The 26,333-nt window shown below is 34.1% G+C and overlaps 1 protein-coding gene across 1 annotated transcript in view; it reads right to left on the bottom strand.

The window, feature by feature from the left end:
* Window positions 1-2,760: 2,760 nt before the first annotated feature.
* LOC140443542 (uncharacterized) overlaps window positions 2,761-26,333 on the bottom strand; it is a 35,618-nt gene continuing 12,045 nt past the window's right edge. Inside the window, exon 4 of the mRNA XM_072534855.1 lies at window positions 2,761-2,987. Coding sequence (XP_072390956.1) covers window positions 2,777-2,987 — 211 coding nt within the window. The 3' untranslated portion in view covers window positions 2,761-2,776. The remainder of the gene's footprint in view (window positions 2,988-26,333) is intronic.

The raw sequence follows: 26,333 nt of genomic DNA, 5'->3' as shown, positions 1-26,333 counted from the left end.
TGGTGAATTGATAGAAGAAACAATAGGTCTCATACTAAGAGTTGGTTTATGTATTTTAGGTAAACAGTAAAATCTCGGTGAATAACCATCATAGTTATGCAGAGATTTAGCTATGGTTTGGTTTATGACCTTAATATTCTTCAAATGCGTAATAAACTTATTTATTCTATTAGTAAACTTAGAGCAAGGGTTAGAGGGAAGGAGTTGATAATAACGACTATCGTCCAACAAGGACTGGCTGAGAGATATGTATTGATCTCTATCCATGAGAACTGTGGAATTACCCTTGTCGCTAGTGAGGACCAAAAGGTTTGGGTGATTTTTTAAAAAAGTTACTGTTTCCCTATATACATTATCAATGATCGATATGGAATGCTTAGGACGTTTGGTATAATTCAATAAAATGTTATTAGAAGAAGACCTAAGGGATAAAAGGTCTGAGTCATCTGCATATGACAAAATATTTTCAACATCAGCAAGAATCCTATTAACGGAATAATCCCTGAAAGATGGTTGAAGGCCAAATTTTGGTCCCAAAGATAAAAGTTTAAGAATGTCTTGAGGAACATCAACATTGGAAAGATTTTTAATCCATTTAGGATTGAAAGGAATTTTATGAAACTCCGGGGTATCTAAATTATCTAACTTCTTTTGAAGGCGTAAGATTGATTTTTGGTAATAGAAATTGAATTTTCTGTGTAAAGAAATCTCAAAAGTGTCCAATAAAGGGACAGGAAGAACCTGGTCTAAAAACTCAGTGATATTTTTAATTTGATTAGTAATGAATTTAATGTCTGAATGAACCATTGAAATATGAAAATTAAGCAATCGTGCCCTCACCTGCCTGTTAAGTGATTGACTCAGGTGTTGGATAGTGGGACTAATGGTCCCCGTAGTAGAAGAAAGAATTGTAGACGTACAATCAATGATAAATCTGGGAATCTTCCGTGTTCTCCTACATTCTAATAAGAAAGTTCTTCTTGCTTCCGCTGTAGCTAACTTTTCAACTAAATTTGTCCATCTCTTGAGTTTCTTCACTGTAGTTTCTCCATAGATGCGCTTAGTCTTAGCATAGAATCCCTCTGTACATGAAGACATCTTTAAGGTATATGACCGTTTAATTTAATATAAAAAAATGTGCACTCGTAAGTGAATGGGATGTTATCGGTCTGGAGATAAAAAAGACAAGAGTTGTGCTACTTTATCTATTTATTGAAGACGTTTCGCCTATTGTTCAATAAGCATCATCAGTTCATCTAAAAGAGTGTTATTAGCGATACATCTAATATGAAAAAACAATTAAGTAAATGATCTTACCTTTAAAAGATCTATTGATGATTTACCTGATGGTGATCAACTAAGAATAATTTCTAATAATATTATGAACAACAGTACTCTACTTTCTCCTAACATTGCAACTTCCACCACCCATTACTCTTCACTACCCTATTTCCCATATGTTACTGAAAAGTTTATTAAATTGTACAAACAGAACAATATCCCGGTTAAGATTGCTATCAATAATGCTAAGACTGTCAGGAACTTGTTTTCTAAAATTAAAACACCTCTTTCCTTTTTGGAACAAGTGAATGTAGTCTATCACATACCCTGTTCTGAATGTGATGCATGTTATATTGGTCAGACTGGCCGTTCCCTTAAAGGACGCCTTACTTCACATCGTAGTGACATTAAACTTTCTAAACATACTTGTGCCCTTGCAGAACATGCAATCAACACCAAACATACTGTTAATTTTGATGATGTTAGAATTCTCTGTAGAGAACGTAACCTTAATAAGAGACAATTTATGGAGATGTGTCATATTTTGAAACAACCTAATGCATTAAATAAGAGAACTGATATCAGCAACTTAAGCCAAATTTACCATGCACTAATACTACAAAATTGATTCTTCCGTATTCTACTTTTAATTATTGTTTTCTTCTTCAACTTCTTTTATTATATCATAACATTTATGTTGACATCTATAAAACTTTTCCTTCAATCTCACCAGCTGATTGTCATTTCTGACAGTCGAGCTTTCAAATACTTCATTTTCATGATATGATCATAACAGTCAAGAACCCTAGCCGTGCCGTTGTTTATATAACAATTCAAAATTGACAATTATATTTTTTGATAGATTTAATCAATCAATGTTTTCAAAAGTGAAATTTAAAACAAATTAGTTAAATTGGGAATCTTCCAGCGTTCTGTGTTTCTATATTTTTTGCTGTTATATTTATTATATTAATTTTTTGATGTTTCTTTGCAATAACAACATTGTAATGCTACAGATCTTTTAAAGGTAAGATCATTTACTTAATTGTTTTTTCATATTAGATGTATCGCTAATAACACTCTTTTAGATGAACTGATGATGCTTATTGAACAATAGGCGAAACGTCTTCAATAAATAGATAAAGTAGCACAACTCTTGTCTTTTTTATCTCCAGACCGATAACATCCCATTCACTTACGAGTGCACATTTATATATATATATATATATATATATATATATATATATATATATATATATATATATATATATATATATATAGAGAGAGAGAGAGAGAGAGAGTCTCGGTATTGACCAACGTATGCAACAACATAACATAATAAAGTGAGTTATCGTGCACTACTGAATCTAGTAGACGCCGTTAAATGTAAGTAAATTTTCTGTAAAACATTTTATGTTCAATTTACTTCGAAATAAACCAACTTCATGAAAAATTAACAAAAAAATAAAAAAAAACGGCAATTTTAAAATCATATTTATCTTTTCTTATACAAACATGGAAGTAAACTTAAAGTAGGCAATTTATTTTTGTGTTTAACGTTTCTTTCCTTTTTAAAATCTAAAAAGTAAAATAGATTGTGCGATTGATCCTTCCAAGTGTTCTTGAATCCGAAATAGCTAACACCTTTAATGAAGTCTTCGATATTTTCAAATCTGCTTTCAACTTCGGCTATCTTTAACACGCCCCTTAAAAATAAAAACCAAAGGTTTAACAACGAAATATAAATTAAAGAGTGCTTATGTACATTTTATACAGTATATAGAAATGTAGCCATAAGCTCCCCTACTATTAAGAATCAGCAAATTCCGATGTCCGATGTTATAAATAGGAAGAAATCAATATTTTTTTATTATTGTAATTATTATGTTTCAATAGTCAAGTTTAAATCATTAAATGTAGTAGTTTGTAGTATTTCTCAAAATTGTAACTTTTATTTCGAAGTAAAGATTTTTTTTGGGAAACTCAACGTTGAAGAAACATTTCTGGCGCTGCGAACCACAGGATATTTCATACAGAAACATAGTCGTTCCTGGTCTACATTAGTTTGATGCAATCCTGAAGAACCTGGTAAAAGAGAAAAATGTATTGGAAATCAAACACGATCATCCTTGCGTAAGTTTTTCCTTTCTTTACCATTGTTTATGAGCATTTATTATTTTTATTGAATTCTCAAACATTTACATTAAATTTATTATTTATTGTTTATTGAATTTATATTATTTATAACATTTTTACTTCAACGAATTCTTTTATATATATTTGCATTTATATTTTTACATTTTTGCATATATTTTATGAGTACATTGAATGATATTTCCCAAAATAGTATCAAAAATTTAAGTTTACTATTCGATAATTTGAATTTAAAAATAAAAAGAAATCTACAAACCTCTAAATCTAAGCCTGCATCTAAATTACATTCCAAAATGCCGATGACCAATAGCGATATTGCTAGCCTTTGCTCAACTCTGCCCGAATTCTCTTCTAGAGACAACCTATCCACCTTTATTAGAGCAGTAGATAATTTAATAGTTTTCTTAGGCACTCAAGATTTAAATCCGTCCCAAGAATTTATCTTAAATTCCCATATCGTATCTCGAATTAAAGGAGAACCTAGAAATTTCTTAAACTATTCTAATAAAACCAATTGGACAGAAATTCGTCCAGCCTTATTAACTAAATACGGAGACAGACGTTCTGAAGACATATTAGTAACACAATTATCCACCACCGTCCAAAAACATAGTGAATCCTACGACAATTGAAGAGCTTTTTTACAAAACTGCATAAATCCATTTCCGGCTAAAATACATTTTTTGTTGAATTTCGAGAGTTTGATCTGCCTTAGATCTTGTGTATAAGTCTCATGTGTTAAAAGTTAATATTTCCCATTTAAAAGGAGTCTCAAAATCACGTTTCTTCCACAAAACTTAATTAATCCACTCAAAAACCTTTACCCCATGTTCACTCTTTTTTTATACAAAACTTAACATCTCCTTCTTTAGCCAACCATTAAAATTAATTTTTATTTTACAAAACTGCATAAATCCTCCGGCCTGCAGATCTATCCCTCTACTATTTTTGTTTGGATTTAAAAGCATCCTCTAGAATTAGATGTTGATTCGTGAAACAAAATATAATATTCGTTAGTTCTAAAACTACCCACGGGTCGCACTGACAGTGTGTAGCGTAGCCAGGCCATGCCACGCGTGGCCACGCTGTATGAGATTATCAGTACTTTTCCGTTCGATGAGACGGGATGTTGTGAATTCGTTGTATGTCAACGTTGTTTTCTGTGTTTTGCGTGTTATTTTGAGATGGATACTGTTACTAATTTATCGGTGGGATCTAAAAAAAGACGATCCATCAAAACAAGTGAGAGAGGGCGTTCAAAAATTATGAAGTACAACGATAGTGATCCTCATTTAGTGTTTCTAAAACAGAAGACCAGACCATGTGCCCATAATTCGAAAAATCTTCGTTGTGCTACGGTATCCTACGATGATATAAAACTTAATCGACAAGCAGTCTACATGGCAGAGGGTAAAGAGAAACAAGATCTTGTTTTGATGAAATATATCTCTGCTTTCGAGCCCCAAAGAAGAAGGGGAAGTGGTACGCCTGTCTCTGCAACTCACACAAGAACGGTTTCTGTGAAATTTTTTCTCAATAGTCAGAAACAGAAACGCATGATTCCTGTGTGTAAAAAGTTTTTTGCTTTTTCAATGAGTGTACCTGCCTCTCGACTACTGCGGATTGGAAAGGTCGTCAATCAAGGTCTGCTGCCCAAAGAAAATAGAGGTGGTTATCGACGAGAAGCTTTTTTCAGAGCCAAAAAGGAAGCAGTCCATCAATTTCTTGGTAAACTAAATTGTGTCGAATCTCATTATGGAAGAGGAAAAAGTAAAAGAGTTTACCTTTCAGCAGAGTTAAGTGTAAATAAGTTATATAAAATGTTTAAGGATGCTTACACTGCCGATTTTCACGTGAGTTATTCATGTTTTCACCGTATTTTTGTAACCGATTTTAACATTGGATTTTCCTCTCCAGCTACAGACGCATGCGCTACGTGCACTCGTCTTAAATTTCTTATTCAACAAAACGCTCGCGGTTCAGTTGAAAGAATTAGTCCAATGACTGAACTTCGTATTCACAAGCTGAGAGCGGATGCGTTTTACAAACTAATGAAGGAAGTTCCCAGTGATACTTATAGTTTTGTTTTTGATTTGCAACAAGTGCATCCACTCCCTAAAACTCCAATCGGCGATGCCTTTTATCGCCGACAAATTGCATTCTATGCATTTTGCTGTGTGCCTATTGACTCAAAGGCACCAACATTTTATACGTGGAATGAAACGCAGGGAAGCAGAGGAGCAAATGAAATCGGATCTGCACTCATCCATCACTTAAGAAGGCAAGATCTTTCGTCTTTTTCTGCAGTATCGTTGTTTTGTGATGGTTGCGCTGGCCAAAATAAAAATGCGCATATTGTTCATCTTTTGTGCCATTGGCTTAAAAATGAGGCTCCAGAGAATGTACAGAAAATTCATGTCACCTTTCAGACTCGTGGCCACAGTTTTCTTCCAGCTGATCGAGCTTTTGGCCGTGTGGAGAAGCGCTTGAAAAAAACTGATACCATCATCTCGAGCGAAGAGTATGCTTCTATTTACGAGGAGTTTGGTTCTGTACAGAAACTGGGACAAGACTGGGTGATATACGATATCAAAAGCCTTGAAATGATTTATCAAAAAATAAAAGGAATCAGCCAAACCAAACGCCTCATTATTAAGAAAATCAAAACAAGGGACCGGCATACTTCAACCAAAATAAAATGCTGCGCCAACTATAGGTTCGATAGTGGAACAGAACCTTTTAGAAGCATTGTAAAAAAAAATAAAAATGATTTTCTTCAGGCTCTTCCCCAAATCCCATTATCTCATTCCGTGACTGAAGAGAAAAAAAAAAGATGTCCTTCACTTATTGCAAACCCACTTTGGACAAAATTGGAAAGAGATCCCTGATCTTCATTGGTATATTAATGCTCTTCAACACAAAGTTACTAGTGATCCAAATCCAGAAACCCACAACTACCATGATGGCGAGTGTGATTGCTTGGAAGATGAGCCAAAAAATGTTCACATCTAAATTGTTTGTACTCCTCATTTTTTTTTGTTTTAGTGGGTGCCGTTTAATATTTTGTATTTCTAAGATATTGTTAATTTGACAAAAGTTAATATCTCCCATCTTTTTTTACAAAACGCGATATCTCCAACAGACACATGGCTATATTTTGTTAATGCAAATCAATAAAAATAATGTTAATTAACGTTTTATTTCTCTAAGTCTAACCTCAATTTGATTATGTTCTCTGAAATTTCGAAAATTTTAGTACAACAGCTGCAGCACGTTTTTACGTCTCCTGAAAATTTTTGAAAAGTGGATTTATGCAGTTTTGTAAAAAAGCTCCTCAATTATCATCAAAGAATAACTACAAATCTGAATGATTTACTCCAACACATCACCCTAAACGACAATCCCGCAACAGTAACCTTCAAAACCCCATACTTTAAAAACATTGCCCTCAAAACTTTCTGTACCGAAATCAATGAGCCTTATTGCGAATACTTATCGCATTTTGAACTAAATTCCCTAGAAGAAGCACTTCAAAAGTGTATTGCATACGATAACCACAAAAATCAGCAACAATACATGAACTTCCTTAAGAGCCAACAAAACAAAAAGCCCCCAATGAAAAATAAACCCTATCAATCTTCGAATAATCAAAGATCCACAAACTTCCAACCCACACACTCAAACTTCCAACCCATGCATTCAAATTATGTGAGACCTTCTACTCACAACACACCTTTCCACAACACAGAGCCCAACTTTAATTTCACTCCACCACAGAATTACATTTTTCCTCAGAGACAAAATTTCAGTTCTTACGAACAAAACCAATCCTTCCAACGAAACAATGTTCCGAAAAATAACCAACAAATATTAAATAAATATGAAGCTCCTCGACCCCAACCAAATTATGCCACTCCAATGAGCGGTGTTTAAAGCCCATGACAATTACAACTAATAGAAGCCACAATTCAAATGATTTCGAAAATTATGAATCCGAACAAGAGCCCGATTTGCATGATGAAAATCATCCGGATTTTCAAGTCATCCCGTTAGACGATCATCCACCCCCTCTATAAACCTACATAATATCGAAAGTTCCCCTGCGTTACCCTGCTTCGTCACACCCAAAACACATCTACGAGTTTTAATCGATACCGGCGGTTCCCATTCAATTTTAAATCCGCGAGCTCTCAAACTATTTGATAAAAAACATATTTATCGAAAACCTTTTTCGTTAACGTCAATGAAAATTACTTCGAAGCGCGAATTAAATATTAAGACGCCACTATTCCTAGAATATGGAATTCCACAAACATTCGACGTAAAAATCGCCGACTTTAGTCAGCACTTTGATATCCTCCTTGGAAATTACGACTTTACGACTACGCAACTTTTGCGCGAAAGACACTTTCAAGGTATCAAAATTCCCCATTCTATTCACGTTGCAAAAAACGGATTTATAGACACTATCCACTTACCTATGCCTGTGAAATTTAATAAGAGAATTGAAGTTGAGAACTTCTGTAATTATGAGATAGCGGAAATTCCGACGCATTTTAATGAAGATAAAATCCGTACTTCGCACTTAAACAACGAAGAAAAGTATAAAATTATAAATCTTTGCAAGAAATATAAAGATGTATTTTACGATGAAAACAAAAATTTAACTTTCACGTCAGCTGTTAGACACGAAATTAAAACGAAGGATGAAAATCCGATTTATGTAAAGGGATTTCGGCATCGCAAAGCAATGCAAGAAGAAATAAAAAACAAATAAATAATTTATTAGATAATAAGATAATTCGACCGTCAATTTCACCGTACTCAGCTCCAGTTTGGATAGTACCAAAAAAAGCTGATGCCTCAGGTCAGAAAAAAATTAGATTAGTAATTGACTACAGGAAGCTCAATGATCATACTGAAAGTGATCGCTACCCAATTCCTCAGATAGATGAGATACTGGTTAACTTAGAAAAAGCCAGTTATTTCACAACATTAGATTTAGCTCAAGGTTACCATCAGATTGAAGTTCATCCGGATTCTATTCGGAAAACAGCTTTTTCAGTTCCGCATGGTCACTTTGAATTTTTACGTATGCCCTTTGGTTTAAAGAATAGCCCAGCAACATTCGAAAGGTTAATGGACAATATTCTTAGGCCCTTTATTCATAAGTTTTGCTTCGTCTACATGGACGATGTCATTATTTTTTCCAAGTCACTGCAAGAACACTTAGTTCATATTGCTACTATTTTTGACACTTTCAGAAAAAATAATTTAAAAATTCAGTTGGACAAATCCGAGTTTCTCACGAAAGAAGTTTCTTTCTTAGGTCACGTAGTGACAACCGAAGGAATCAAACCTAACCCAGCAAAAATCGAAGCTATACCAAAATATCCTCTACCAAAAACATTAAAAGAAATTAAATCATTTCTTGGTTTAATCGGTTACTACCGAAGATTCATACCCAACTTTGCAAAAATAACATCCCCATTTTCGAGGTGTACTCGAAAAGGAGCAACTATTGACCCTACTAATCCAAATTATTTAGAATGTTTTGCAAAATGCAAACAATTGTTAACTAATTCCCCAGTTTTACAATACCCAGACTTCGAAAAGCCCTTTGTACTGACTACAGACGCCTCTAATATAGCTATAGGATCAGTATTATATCAAAACAATCACCCTATTGCCTACTATTCTCGAACTCTAAATTCCGCAGAACAAAACTACTACACTATCGAAAAAGAACTTTTAGCCATACTAGATTCTTGTAAACACTTCCGTATGTATTTATACAACCAAAAATTCACTGTAGAATCAGATCACAATCCTCTCGTATGGATCTACAAAATTAAAGACCCCACTTCTAGATTAGCCCGATGGAGACTTAAACTAGAAGAGTATGATTTTGAAGTTAAATATAAAAAAGGCAAAGAGAATCAAGTTGCTGATGCTCTTAGCCGAGTCCAAATAAATGCCCTAAGCTCGAGTTCAGAATGTGCTGAACCACCCGACAATTTCGACATTGACGATTTCCTTGCCGACTTTGATAACTTACAAAACAGTACTAACAGACAACATACATCAGTTAAAAACCCTATCACTGGAATAGAGATTTCACCTGAACCAATTAATTTATCCTCAAACCAAATTATTTTCAAACCAGAGTCAAATAATTTTGAAATTAAATACAAAAGAATTTTTAGCAAACACCGTTACACTGTCACTTTGACAAATAATTGGAAAACAGAAATAGCAAATACCTTCCAAAATATCCTTAGACCAAACCAAAAATTTGCAATAACAATCCCTCACGAATTTAGACCTTTTATCTGTAACTACTTTAAAGAAAAAATAAATTCCACAGTCAAAGCAATATTTTGTAATATACTACTTCAGGACATAGAAGAAGAAAACCAACAAATAGAATGCATAAAGAAATATCACGTAGAAAACCACAACGGAATAATTGAAACTTACAAACACAAAATTTTTATTGGCCCTCAATGCAGACAACTATTTCTAATTTTATCAATAAATGCGAAATTTGCCTAAAAAATAAATACGAACGACGTCCTTATAAACTCCCCCAATTAGGACCGTTGTTAGGTCAAAAACCTTTTGATATATTACATATCGATCTATTCCACTGCAATAAAAACCTGTATCTCACAATAATAGATTCTTTTTCCAAATACGGTCAATGCTATAAGCTCACCGACAAAACTTCCATTTCCATACTAAATAAATTAAGACACTACTTTTCGCACCACAATTATCCAAAAAAGATTGTATGCGACAGCGGCACCGAATTCAATTCCGCAGTCATTAAAGAATTCCTAAATATCCACAAAATCGAAATACATTTTACAACAGTAAATAATTCTTCCTCAAACTCTCCAGTAGAGCGCTTTCATTCAACTCTTATTGAAAAACTTAGGACCTTACAAGCCCAAAATACAAATGATTCGTTAGATGACATTCTAACACATGCCATTCTCATTTACAACCAATCAATCCACATTTCCACAGATTATTCCCCTTTCTCAATTCTGTACAGACCCTATGCAGAAGAAATACATTTCGACTTTGATCTTCCGATATACGAAACATATAATCAAAGACATAAAGAAGAACTCCAACCCTTTATTGCAGAACTATATAATAAACAAAAACAAAAAAGACAACAACTTTTAGATAGACAAAACGAAAATGCCAAAGATATTCCGGAAATAGACCTCACAAAATCCCTATATGTTTCTAAGAAAAAACATAAGTCCAAATTACAAGCCCCTTTTTCTACTATTCATCCCGAAACACAAAACAAAACAAAAATTATCGGTAAAACAGATAAACAAAATTTAACAAGCACTCACCTTAAATATGTAAAACGAATACGAAAACATATAGACAAACCTACTCAAGACCCAAATTTTTCACAGGACAATCCTCGCCCTGGTACATCCACTCAGTATTCAGATTCCAAATAAAGGTTCAAATCCAGACGACTTTGATTTAGACTTATTAAAATTTCACATAATCTCTTTAGAAAATAAACAAAACGAAATTATTAAAAAATTTAATAACCAAATATCTTATGGAAACTCTTTTAACACGAGATTCGATAAACTTTTAGAAAAACTAAATTCTGATAATTCAATTCTCATATCTGCACTCAACAAATTATCAGCTGATTTCGACAGCTATATCATTCTACACAATGAGATAATAAATCTCCAAAATATAAACGAATGTCTAATGAAACTTATTAGAACCATTACTTTATCTGAACTTAATATCTCTAATATAGAATTATTCACTCTAAAGGAAATAATAGACCTTAAAGAAAACCTCAAAATTTATCCCAGAAATTCAATCCCCAATAATAATGAATACCCTTATGAACTTATAGAGTCAACAAAAACTTTAGTTTGTGTAACTTCAAATACAATGCTCATAATAATTAAAATCCCTATACTCCATGAAACTCCTTACACTACCTATAAAATCTATCCCATTCCAAACAAAGATCATGTTATGATTCTGTCACCTGCAAGCTACTATAGAAATAATAAATAGTTCGACACTTGTATAGGACAAGGCGATAACATAGTTTGTTCCAACTATGTACAATCCAAATGTAACATACCCAATGTAGATAATTGCACAAAAACATCAATCACAGAGAACTTTTTCCAAGAAACCAGCAAAGTCATATTGCTAGGAATAGTTCACCCGATGAGAATCCAGCAGATAGAAATTAATTCAACCAGCCTCTTGACGACAGATGTACCAATAACGATTGAAGGTATCCAATTTAATAAAAAGACGTCACAAGACATTTCCATTCCAAAAATTGTTCCAATAAAATTAATACCAAACCATGAGATAAAAATCCCAGAAAAATTAATAATCCCAGAGACACATGGACAAATTCAACCACTAGATACCATAGAAGTACTACCCCGATTATCAATAAGACTGAGCACCACTTCTGTTATAATATTTTTAACTATTTTAGCTTTCCTAACAATCTTCCTAATTAGGAAAAGAAAACGAATTTCCAAAATCCTATTTGGAGAAAAATTGCATCCTGCCCAGATCCAGATTTTAGACGAGCTGATAGCCGAAGTAACCAAAACTTCGAGGACGAAGTCCCAACCAATGGAGGGAGGAGAAATGTAGCCACAAGCTCCCCTACTATTAAGAATCAGCAGATTCCGATGTCCGATGTTATAAATAGGAAGAAATCAATATTTTTATTATTATTGTAATTATTATATTTCAATAGTCAAGTTTAAATAATTAAATGTAGTAGTTTGTAGTATTTCTTAAAATTGTAACTTTTATTTCGAAATAAAGATTTTTTTTGGGAAACTCAACGTTGAAGAAACATTTCTATATATTATAAAATATATGTGTAATGTCATCTATAGGATTTCTAAATGTAGTTGCTAATGAAATCAAGCGATGATTTTAAACTGAACTTAATATCAGTTGATTGACTCCATAAAGAATGTAGCAATCGCCTATTAGGAAGAATCAACGCTGTCATTTACAATATTTTGCAATTTACGCTAGAAACCATTGATTGTTGATATTCTTAAAAAACTAAATAGTATCGAGCGGCCACTATATTACTCGCGAATTTGATCGAAGTTCAGCTAGTACGAGAGTGTAGACAGGTACTTCATGCGACTTCGCTTCACCTCGTTCTACTTCCGTTCTGTGTCGGTTTTTCGCATTAAGTCAAAGGATCCGAAGTTCGAATACGAAGTATTCGAACTCGACTTCACGAGTATGTAGAGAGTCACCTCGTGTCGGTTAACTACACTTCGACACTGCGTCCGAAGCACTTCGATCGAGAGTGTAGACGGCGTTTAATAATAGTAAATAATCTTAAAAAAGTGTCGTGTCATGATTGGTATCAAAACCGTTCAGTTGGCGAACAGTACTAAACTAAGAATCATCGCTACTTTCTCTTTTTTTCTCTTGAAGCCTATACTAAAGTTTCAAAATTCTAGGCAGTAGCTTCTCAGAAATGTGAATGCGATGACATCGTTGCCAGTTTGTGATGATAGATATTCTAGCAATTTATAATTCATTGACATCAGCAAAATTATCATAGATTAATGATTGTTTTGTATTTGTTAAGGTATCTTAACAAATATTAAAATAAATTTAATAACATCAATATTTATGTATAATATAGAAAACATCTAAAATGCGATAATATTCTTTGTAAAAGTCATACAAGACAACGTTGTGTACTAGGACCAGTAGAAACGAATAGAAGATCAACGTTGCCATTAGATAGAGCACCCAGTAGCGTATCGTTCACACTGTTGCTATTATATTTATATATTATTTGTAAAATATACCAATTTACATAATTAGGAAAGTCAAAATTCACAATAATTCAGTTTTTGTTTCTGAACTTGCAAATTACATGAATTTAACTTTTACTTAACATATAAACATACATATAATTATATATATATATATATATATATATATATATATAAATATATATATATATATATATATATATATATATAAATATATATATATATATATATATATATATATATATATATATATATATATATATATATACACTCAGGTGCAAAAAAATCGATCCATTCCTTATTTCTTATTTATTTGAAGTTATATAATGTTAGAGACATTAAATTACGTATGTAAATTTAGGTGTACCCTCGTATATAGGTAAATATTATTAAAAATAATATTTTTAATATTACTTTTTATATTTCTTAAAACAAATTGGTATTTCAGGTTTTTTGTCAAAAAGGGTCTGAAGCAAGTAGATATTTATTGAATGTTGTTAATTAATGAATGTTTTTAATTTAACAACCCTACTAGTGTAGTGATTTTATTTTCAAAACGTGTTATATTTTTATTTAATTATCCTTCCTAAATGTCTCTAACTCCAACAGATGCTGCAAGGGCGGTGACTTTAGTTCAAGATGGTCGTAGCCAATATTATGCAGCTGAAATGTTGAGTGTTAGTCGATCTTCGGTTCAAAGAGCAGTTCGGCGTTTTAGCGACACTGGTAACTTCACAAGAAGACCAGGATCAGGTCGTAGAAGGGTAACATCCGAAGGAGATGATCGATTTCTGGTCTCATCATGTTTGAAAAATCGGCACCTAACTTCAGTTGAACTGGCAAATCGTCTGAGCGTAGTGAGAAATGTGGATGTAAGCAGATGGACAGTTTGTCGACGACTTGTAGAAGGTAATTTATTATCCAGAAGGCCAGCCCTATCTCCAATACTATCCATAGAACATTGCAGAGCTCGCCTTGCTTTTGCAAGAGAACATGAAAACTGGAGTGATGCAGATTGGGGCAATGTATTTTCTCAGATGAGTCTAGATTTTATCTAAGGTCACCAGATGGCCGAAAAAGAGTTTGGAGAAGACACGGAGAGCGGTATTTTCAATGTAATATTGCGGAAAGAATAAGTTATCGGGGGGGCTCTGTTATGGTTTGGTCTGGTATCAGTTCAGAAGCCCATACTGATTTAGTTATTGTAGATAGAGGTTCTATGACTGCTGCAAGATACATAACAAGTATTTTAGATCAGCATGTGGTACCTTTTGCTCCTTTCATTGGACCTAATTTTATTTTTATGGACGACAACGCGCGTCCTCACCGTGCTAGAATCGTCAACCAATATATAGAGGAGGTGGGAATTGTCCGTATGAACTGGCCAGCCTGCAGTCCCGATCTTAATCTCATAGAACACCTATGGGATATGATGGGAAGACGTCTTCGAGCACGAGTACCCCGTCCAAACAACTTGGCTGAACTTACAGCGGCTCTTCAAGAAATATGGGACCAATTGGATCAATTTGATATCCAGAGGTTAATTACCTCAATGCCTAGACGTGTACAGGCTGTTATAAGGGCCCAAGGGGGAAACACTAGATATTGATTTATTATCAATGTTTTTCTTAATTTCAGAAAGTTTTGAATACTATTGTATTTTTGAGTTTTGGCGTATGTCTCTATAAATAAATGATTTTTTTGGATAATCTGTAAAAATTATTTTAATCTAACATATACTTTTACATATATACCTGATTTAAAACTAATATCTTCAAACGTTTTCTTTTTTCAGAAATATTACCCATGGATCGATTTTTTTGCACCTGAGTGTATATATATATATATATATATATATATATATATATATATATATATATATATACAGTGATGAGTGCCTTAAGAACCGGCAAAATAACGCAAAAGATAGAAAATATAATACGTTGTGAAATAAAAAGAGATGAAAGAAGTAGATGTGGGAAATAATCGGTAGAAACCTATAATTAACATTATAAATCGATAGTCTCACACCTTTAGACGTTAGCTTCGAGCTAAATCACCTCGGTCATAATTATTATGTGTAACGTATGTGTGACGTATTTCCATTTTTTAATTTCACATAAAGTAAAAACTGATTGACCACAATAAAGCAAAAATGTGAATAAAATAATTTAATGAATAGTAATTATTTAATCTAAAGTTTATTAAATTATTAACCTGGTTAAATTATTAACCAAGAATAATTTCTATTATGATGTGAGGAGTTTCATACACTCTTGTCACGGAATAATCACTATCCTTCGTGGATTAGTGGTAAGAAGTGGACAAAGACGTCGCAGACGATTAGAGTTCACAACCCACATGTGGTTTTTTTTTTTTTTTTTTTTTTTTTAATAATTTGAAATTATGCAGAGATCGTTTTGCTTTGAATGTTGTAGATAAAGTATTGTCCACAACATCCCAATCGAAACAATGACTAATATTTGCTGAGCATATTGTAAGGTCTATTGCCGATTTATTAATACTGCTAGGTCTACGCAGCAAAGTTTCTTCGCCATTATTTAAAAGTACGAGATTACAGTCCTCAATAGCTTCTAACAGATTTTTTCCTATAGTGTCTACAGTACTACAACCCCAAACATAATTGTGGCTATTAAAATCACCACCAATTATAAAAGGCTTCTCCATACTATTAAAAAACTTTTTCCATTCATTTACTGTAATTTTGAGATTTGGTTTTACATAAATAGAATAAATGTTAATCTTTTTACCGTTTTTAATTTTAATCGATATGCTATTACACATTACGTCATTGATTGGATGAAAAGTAGGACTATTATAAAAATTAATTTTTTTTTTCAATAGTATGGCCACACCACCATATCCATCATCCCTATCGTTCCTAAAGATATTATAACCCGTAAAGTTAATAAAGTTACTTTTTTTTAACCATGTTTCTGATATAAGTCCTATATCTATTTTATTGTCATACAAAAATTTTTCTAAATAACCCTTATTTGTTTTAATTGACCGCGCATTCCATTGAAGAAATGATATGTTAGCCATCACGATTTAATAATAATTGTGAAATATTGTTTTTCAGTAATAGCAACGTTTTTTCATCTAAATTGTGATTAATCTGATTTAAAGTTGTTGAAATAAAGTTTACTATAATTTCTCCTATATTACTTTGATTATCGTTTTGTATCTGTGTTTTATTATAATAAATAGGGTTGTTAAAATTATAACAAGGCTGACTTTGTACTTTTGGTGATTGCAAGATTTTTCTGTGCGCTTCCATTATTTCTTTGTCTACATTACTAGAATCAATACTACTTGATCGTTTTCTTTTATAGATTGTATATTTATTGGAAGTACTTTCTTGTTCTTTACTTACTGTTGAATAATATTTTCTATATTTATTATTAGCTTCGTAATATGTTATATTTTCAGTATTCATAATCTTTTTAATATACTCCTGTTTTTCTCTTTCCGTATAATTTGCTCCCTTGTCAGTAGGGCTATGTTTTCCTTTGCACAATACACAAAATAAATTGTTCGGATTGGTACAATTTGATTTATTATGTTCTTCACCGCATCTTTCACACCTATCTTTTCCCCTACATTGAGCACGTATATGCCCAAATCTCAAGCACTTTAAACATTGTAACATTCTGGGTGTGTAATTTTCAACCTCGTATATCATTTTTTCTATTACTACGGTTGTAGGTATAGACTGACCTTTAAACGTTACTATTACAGTTCCAGTTTTTACATAAATGGTAGATCCATTTTCTTGTACCACTTTCCGCATTATTCTTTTTACATGTAAGACTTCAAACCTCATTCCAAACCTAGGTTGAATTAATGATAACAAATCATCCTCTTCTATCTCTTTATCTACAGATTTTATAACTCCTTTCCTTTGTGTAAAAAACGTTGGAATATATGCCTCGTACTGTTTGCTTTTTAAATTTTCAGATTCAATTAGTTTATTAGCACTAGCAAAATTATTGAGTTCTACCTTAATTTTATTCCTACCAACTATCGTAATTTGTGTGATATTATTTTCAATTTCAGGTACTGAACGTAAAATTAATCGGGCCGTGCCTATTCTGTGTAATTTGCCGATATTACCGTTTTTATTTTCTATATGCACTATATATGGTGCATTATCTCCTAATTTATATCTATTATTTAATCTTAAATTTATAACTTTATTTAAATTTGGATTACCTGATCTATCTATTTTATTAAATTGGGTCAAAGTTGCATCGTTATTAAAATCAAATTGGTTACCTACCTCGTTAGTGCTAGTTGTTTGGCTTTTTTCGTTTGTTACCTTATCATTTACCCTAATACTTCTATTCTTTTTTAATTCTTCAAATTCCATCATCCTATCTTCTCCTAATTCTATATAAAATTTCCCTCTATCTGGAGGCTTCGGCGGAATTTCTTCCATGTCGATTTTTTACTGATTTCTCTTCCTACACACGAAATATACACTTTCTTACAGACCACTAGTTTAATGTGTCTTTACCACTACAAGAGATACCGTAAAAGTGAAGAAAAAACCTTTAAAATTGATATTTTTTTGTAAGAGATTCAAATATGCGCCTTTTGATTTGACGTCTATTTGACAGTTGAGAGTTCAAGTCACGATGTTCTCATGCAGGCGCTCAGGGTTCAAATCCCACATGAAGGTTTTACATTTTTAAAAGTTTGAAATTATGCAGACATTATATCGTTTTGCTTTAAACCACTAGACATTTATTTCAGTTTTTATTAGAAGTGTTTATAGTAAAACATGAAAATCTTATTGAAAAAACAATGTCGTACTTTCGAAAATAAAGTAATAATTCTTCAAACATAAAAGAACGTTCTAAATAAATGTACTTCCAAAAATATTTAAATAGGTAGAAATTCTATAAAAATAAAAAAAAATTATTCTAATGAAATGTATTTACAATAAATGTTCGAATAAGCCTCCATTAGCAGCAGAACAATAACCCAATCTATTATAAAAGTTTCGTCTAACATTAGTTAATGTTTCTGGACTAATACCTCTCATTGAATCAGAGATCTTTTCTCTTAATTCTTGGAGAGAATTAGGCCTATCGTCTTCAATTCCATATAGCTTGGACTTGATATATCCCCACATAAAAAAATCACAAGGTGCAAGATCAGGTGATCTTGCAGGCCAAAAAATATCTCCGTGGCCACTAATCAATCGATTAGGAAAAGTCGCACTGAGATATTCACTGACGATGCGAGAATTATGTGCGGGACAACCATCGTGTTGAAACCATATGGAATCGAAAGGTATTGGTAAATTACGAAGGGCTGGGACAATTTGATTTTGCAGAAGTTCTAAGTATTTCCGCCCAGTCAACATACCGTCTATAAAAATGGACCAATGACATGATTCCCTATTATGCCTCCCCAAACATTTACTTTTCGAGGACGCTGGGTACGAGCGACATAAATCTGACGAGGATTTCCTTGAGACCAATACCGAGCATTCATTGAATTGTGACGGCCCTGCAATGAAAACGTACATTCATCGGTGAACAAAACGTTCTCTAAAAAATGTTCATCTTGATGTGACATTTCCATTGCAGTTTGACAAAATTCTAAACGTCTATATTGATCCCCAGGGAATTGTTCGTTGGATTTATGAAGTTTATAGGGACGGTATCCATGTCTTTTCAAAATTGTACCTACTCTAAATCTTGAAATTCCATATTTTTCTCCGAGACGAGATGTTAATTGGGTAGGATTTTGCTCAATACTTACTCAAATCAAAGTGTCCCTTAGTTCCAAATCTGGATTTACCTCCCTTCGTCTACGAACTCCTCTTGGAGTGAACACGGATCCATAAGTAAAAAAATTACGTATAATAGACTGAATTGTTGATCGTGCTGGAGCCGGCCTATTTGGAAACATATTTACAAATTGTTGTCTAATCATGTTGTCTGATAATCCATTCACATGCCAGACAACAATTTGCACTTTTTCCTCGACCGTTAAAACCATTTTCACGAATTGTTTTTTCAATAAAAAGTTTCTGTTTACCGTGCAAAAACACTTCTCGGTATGTTATTATTTTTGATGGCTTGATGATTTGGTTAGCTGTAAAGCAGGCAGCTGTTCGCGCGCATCCATTACAATGTTGTTAATTGTTTTGAAAATCATTACCTGTACAGAGGAATTGATATTAACACTGAGAATTTAGTGATGGATTTGGCATTAAACAGTCTTAACCGGATCATTTTGCAATCACAACTGAAGACTGTAAAACTGAAATTGAATTATTTTGTATTTCTATTTTTTAACATTGGAATAAGAATAAATTGTAAATAATGAGTTTTCCGAAAACTTTTTACCTAATATGTATCATATTTTCTATTATTTTTTGATTGACTAAAACAAAAATTTTATCCTTGGTGTGAATTGAACCTCCAATCTTCTTGTCACTAGACCACGTCTCTAACTATTACGCCAATTCCACACACAATTGTTTTAGGATAAAACATCCCTACCTTTAGTTTAATCAAATATTTCAGTTAAGTTATTTTTATTATTAAATAAACTTAAAAATTAATAATTGAAAATCGCTAATAATTAATGTTTTTTACTATAATATATCTTAATTTATTCAATCATTTATTCTAACATCAGAAATTATTAAAATAAAATATTTTCGAGGTCATCCGTATAATTATCACTGAAGTGAAATAGCCACGTCAAGAACTAGCTTTATCTCATACTATCTCACAACTTAATCTGTCTTCTATCCTTTCCGCTATTTTGCCGGGTGGTAAAAAGGTATATTAGGTCCGCCCTTTATATCGAAAATACATTAGTGGAAATAAGAAATTCAACCGAAGAGAGGAAGTTTAACGTTGCCAAACTTATTGGTTTTGTTTGACCTGTTGTCTTTTTAGCATTTGTACAATGTTCTAAGATAATCAAATTTGGGCGAATTGATTTATATGGCAGCTTACTGTTTTTTATTGAGAATACGCCACAATTTTACTTTACAATAAGTTTAATTTAACATTTTGATTTCCACTTCGGAAATCGTTTTATATAAATAAAATTTATTAATGTTTCGAATTTTAAGTACGATTTCCGAATTGGAAATATAAACATCAAAATAAGTTTATTTTAAAGTCACATTGTGCCTTATTCCCAATAAAAATTATTAACTGCATTATGACGCCACAATAAAAAAGCTTCATACAAAATTATTTTACAACGCCGCGTCTTCAAAGTAACGACACTTTGATTTTAATACTGTGGTAACGAGTAGAACAGAACTAGTTTGGTATGCCATGCCTATTGCATGGGTTCGTGGGTTAGCATTTCATAAAGCATAATAAATAAAGACAGTACTAGTAAAGCATTAGGAAGGACTAGGTGTAATTTATTAAATTTAAACTGGACGAAAAATTACGTCTTTTAATTAAAAATAAGATATTAGTATTTTCCAAATAATATCTTTAAAACCATATTTTCGTTTAGATTTTTTGGAGGTAGTAGGTGTGAAAATAAAAATTAGTTCTATAAAAATGAAGCAAAAAAAATAAAATTAGTATAAAATTTGTTCTATATTGTTGCGATCACTACTATTTACATTGATAATTAATGGTTCAACCGAAATATCCACCCTTGTGTCTAAGTCCCATATTCTATCTTCTTTTATAGTGTGTCTTATACAATTTTTCTAGCTAACAAGCTTTTCACCTCCTCCATTTTAAAACTCAAGTTTTCTCTTTTCACTTGGTTTTTTATTTGAGCCCATATAAGCTCGATAGGAGGGAGGCGATGTACAATGCGGCATAATATGTATCCTCGCGAGGTTTAATAATTGTACTTTCAACATGTCATAGAATGGTATTTTTTTTTGAGAGAGCCAGTTGATGATTCCACCCTTTCGTCAGACAGTCGTTGGTGTTGGCTCCAACCTACCAGTCGACTGTGGTATGACGCATTTTGGTTTGGTAGAATATTTGAAAACCAACCTTCGAATCTTTGAGCGTTCATTTCCTCATGGTAATCGTTGGTTTTCTTGGATTTGAATAGTAACAAGACGTCCAAAAAACCCAAATCGCTGCCTATATGTGTGTTATTATCAGCCTCCGTCTTTTACCCACGAAAGTTTTCAAACCTGTTGAAAACCCTTCAATGAAAGGTTGTCAACGACTTTTTTCAACCGTTTTGAAGATATTTAAACTAAAAATAACTATCCCCCAAATCGTATTTACAACGTGGATGAATCTGGCCTTAGAGTAATATACCACAAAACATCTGTCACAGAGGGAAACGCTAGATAGCTGCACTTACTTATTTACTTACTAAAAAATATGAGTGCTCAGCTAATGAGAGGCTGTCCGCCAGGATCAGGTGGATTCAAATGAATATCTTCAAAGAGTGGTTCAAGCACTTCATTCAACACACCAACCCGACTCCCGAGTCGAAGATTTTACCGATTCTATATGGACACTATAGTAACGCTCGTAACATCGATATAATAGACATCTTTAGGGAAAAAAACGTGGACATCGTTTCTTTACCTCCACATAAAACTCGCAAACGGCAGCTGTTAGACAAGACTTTTATGGGGCCGTTAAAAACATACTACAGTGAGGAAATACGCATGTCGATTAGAAAAAATAATAACAGACCTCTAACTCCATATGATATCGCGGAGCTGTTTGGAAAATCCTATTTGAAAGTACAAACAGGCGAGATTGCAGCCACCTGTTTTAAGGTCACTGCATTATGGCCTTTAAATAAAGATGTGTTCAGTGATGTGGACTTTATTTCTGTGCAAGATAATGCTGTAAGAGACGGTTGTGCAACCAACATCACTGCACTGGAATGAGGAGCTGAACCTGCTCAAACCCTGACACAAATACCTGTATCGAAAACAAGTGCTAATGTACAACCTGAACCTGTATCTTCGACTTCAGGGATTAATCGGAACACTCTACTGCAAAATAAATTAGCTAAGACAAAAAAGAAACAGAAAACTGCGAAGAGAAACAAAAGAATAAAGAAAAATAAGTCTGATTATAAAGAAGAAAACTTTGAGAAACAGGACGTTATCCAGTTTGTTTCAGACAGTGAGCCTGATCAGTTGTTGGGCCAAGAATCTCCTGACACTGCTGATGCTGAATGTATGTTTTGCCAAAGACTTTTTTCTACGGATAACAGTGGAGAAAACTGGATTGAGTGCATGATGGGTTCAGTTTGATTGTGCTGGTCCAGAGTTTGATACATGGATCTGCGACTTCTGTAAGTTAATTAAGCTACTTCTTTAATTTTTCACAATTTTCTTATTTAAATTTATTTGATGTAATATACATTTATGTCTATTTTTGTTATTGATATGTTGGTTTATGCTTGTATTCCATATATGGGTACCTATTCCATTATCATCATCAACCTGTATGCGTCCACTGCTGGACATAGGTCTCCCTCAGCTCTTTCCATCTGTCTCTGTCTTGTGCGGCTTGCATTCAGTTATTGCTAACACGCTTCAGGTCGTCAGACCATCTAGTTAGTGGGCATCCTCTGCTCCGTATTGCTTCTTGCCTTGGTTTCCACTCTAAAATACGTTTGGTCCATCGGTTGTCTGGGGACAAAGAAGTAGGATGCGAAAATATGAAGTTGATTCCAGTTTGCTCCACTTAGCCTCTTCTACTCAAATCCAACTCTCACCTTCACATTGGTGTCCCTTTTAAACCGAGCAACCCAACTGGAGATCCGGTATCCAACCCGGGTGGAAGGTTGGGTCGGCAACTGACAAGAGCGGGTAAACTGGTCCTCCAGGTTGGGGGCTGGGCAGTGGGTTAACACCCCCCTCCTGTAAAAATTCTTCTGTTACGGAAACTTCAAAAATGTCGACGACTTGGCAAACGAAATAAGGTTAATGATATTGGTTTATTTACTTTGAATGTGCGTACGCTGTATAGTGCAGGTAAACTAAGAAGTCTGTCCAATACACTTAATGAATATTCAGCAGACATTGTAGCACTTCAAGAAATCAGGTGGACAGGTAATGCTAGCCTAGAAAAAAAAGACTACACGGTCTACTACAGCGGAAATAAAAATAATCATATTTTTGGTGTGGGATTCATACTGAATAAACGATTGAAATCAGAATTCATAGCTTTCGATCCAATAAGTCCAAGGATATGTAGAATCCGAACTAAAGGTAGGTTCTTTAATTACAGCATTATCAATATCCATGCTCCCACTGAAGATAAAGAAGACGAGGAGAAGGACATATTTACACTTACAGACAATGTCAGAACGACATAAAAATTATTATTGGTGATTTTAATGCTAAAGTCAGCCAAGAGACTATTTACCGACCCACGATCGGTGAGCATAGTCTTCATGCTGTCAGCAACTAAAATGGTTTACGCCTGATTGAACTCGCAGCATCATTGGGAATGGTGGTAGTAAGTACATGTTTTCCTCACAAAAATATCCACAAAGCCATATGGCAATCACCAGACGGTCAAACAAATTGACCATATATTAATTGATAATCGACATTTCTCGGACAAAATAGATGTAAGAGCATCTAGAGGTGCTAATATAGACTCCGACCACTACCTTGTAAGAACAAAACTCAGGGCTCGTATATCAAACGCTAAGAAGGGCCAGAGCACAAAATCTACTAAATATAATACTGATGTGCTAAAATCTGAAGACGCTAGGGATAACTACAGGAAAATTTTAAATGAAGAGCTGACAAGAATCGATGAACATATAAGTACAGAAGAACACTGGACCAAATGCAAGGAAGCTATCCATACAGCGGCTTAAGGCTTTTTAAAACCTAACAAGGTTAAAATAAACGAAGATTGGTCCACGAAGAATGTAGATCCATTAACCAACAGAAAAATGAAGCATATAAGAGACTTCAGCAGCGTAGAACGAATCAAACCTGGAAGACTATGAAAATCTTAGACGAGAAGAAAAAAGGAAGTTTAGAAGGAAAAAGAAAGAGCCATACGAAAACGCTCTAAACGAGATTGTTAACCACCACAATAGAAAAGACTCGCGAAAACAGATAATAAACAGGTGGACGAATCATTTTGAAGAACTGCTTAGCGATAGTCGTGAAGAAGACCAAATAGAAATTACTTTGCCTGAAATGGATGAAAACGCCCAAGAGCCGCCCCCCACCGAAGAAGAAATTAGAGAAGCCATTGCAAAACTGAAAAATAACAAAGCTCCCGGTTTGGACAATCTTCCTGTCGAACTCTTTAAGAATGGTGGTGACACCCTTGCTAAACACTAAACACATGCATAAATTAGTAACCAAAATCTGGCAACGGAAGGAAACGCCCGCGGACTGGAAATTAGGTGTAATGCACCCTCAAAAAGGGAGATATTATGGTGTGTGATAATTATAGGGGCATCACCCTACTTAACGTGGCATATAAAGTATTGTGCAATGTATTGTACAGAAGATTGATCCCCTATGCTGAACAAATAGTCGGGAACTACCAGTGCGGTTTCCGACCCAATAAATCAACAATGGATCAAATCTTCACAGTCAGGCAGATTCTCGAGAAAACGGTTGAATTCGGAGTCGACACCCACCACATATTCGTGGATTTCAAAGCCGCATACGACTCAGTCAACAGACAAAAATTTCTACAGGCTATGGTGGAATTTCAAATGCTGCTTCATCTTGTTCAACTAACGGAACTTACACTTAAAGGCGTAGAGAGTGTAGTCAGAATCCAAAACGACTTTTCCAGACCCTTCCATCGTCGAAATGGACTGAGACAGGGAGATGGACTGTCGTGTCTCTTATTTAACCTTGCACTAGAAAAAGTAATTCGAGAGTGTCATATTAATACGAATGGCACCATTTTAATAAATATGTACAAGTGGTCGGATATGCAGATGACATAGACTTATTGCTAGGTCCACAGAATCTCTGATCGAAGCATTACGATCACTAAGGGCGTCTACACTTAGAATGGGATTAAAAATAAACACACAGAAAACTAAGTATATGTATTGTACTAGATCAGGCAACCAGATACATAGACTATTAAATTAATGATCTGGAACTGGAAGGTGTGGACACCTTCGTCTACTTGGACTCGCTGCTGACCAAAGACAACAATGTCAGCGAAGAAATTAAAAGAAGAATAGTGCTTGCCAATAAGTGCTATTATGGCTTGAGGAAACATATGGCCCCAAAACTACCCAGAAAAATTAAAGTTTCCATATATAAAACACTAATAAGGCCAGTGTTAACATACGGGTCTGAAACGTGGTCACTTACACAGGACGACCAAGAATTGCTTAAACGTTTCAAGAGAAAAATTCTAAGAAAAGTCTATGGAGGAATCCGAGAACAGGGTTTGTGGCGTAGGCGCTACAACTTTGAGTTATATAGAAGTTTTGAGGAACCTGACGTTGTAAAATGTATTAAATTAGCACGCCTTCGATGGATAGGACATATAATTAGGCGAGATGAAGATGCAACGATCAGAAAAATTTTCGACCGAAGAGGACCAGTGAGAAGACCAAAACTTAGGTATCAAGATAACATAGAGGATGATCTAAAATCCATCGGAGTTAAAGCATGAAGAAGAGTTGCCATAGACATTGCTATGCTTTGTGCCCTCCAATTTTTAAAACTGGCAGGACCCTGGTCTTCCTGGCCTTTCGGCTATACGACCGTTAGCGCCTCCACTGCCCCTACGAGTCCGACACCAAAATGAAGGTGCCACGCCACGTACGCCAGGCAATCGGTATCCACTCCCACAGGCGGATAGGTGACGCAGACAGCGCCACTCTTAAATCTCCTGGCGGGTACGTGACGGGACACCAACACCACGCTTGACGCAAGGCCAAGAGAGGTGTGTACGGGCCCAGCCCGTTCAACCTCGCCTGGTTCTCTTGGAATGAGAGTAGAGTGGTCCCACGAGAGTCTCGTCTCGGATACTAGGAGTGTAGACCGGTGACCGGACACCTCAAGTGACGGCTCTCCACCTCACAATTCCT

The sequence above is a fragment of the Diabrotica undecimpunctata genome, chromosome 6 (assembly GCF_040954645.1).
Source record: "Diabrotica undecimpunctata isolate CICGRU chromosome 6, icDiaUnde3, whole genome shotgun sequence".
NCBI classification, from domain to species: Eukaryota; Metazoa; Arthropoda; class Insecta; order Coleoptera; family Chrysomelidae; genus Diabrotica; species Diabrotica undecimpunctata.
Note: the sequence above shows the minus strand (reverse complement) of the source record. Positions and strands in the feature narration are given on the sequence as shown.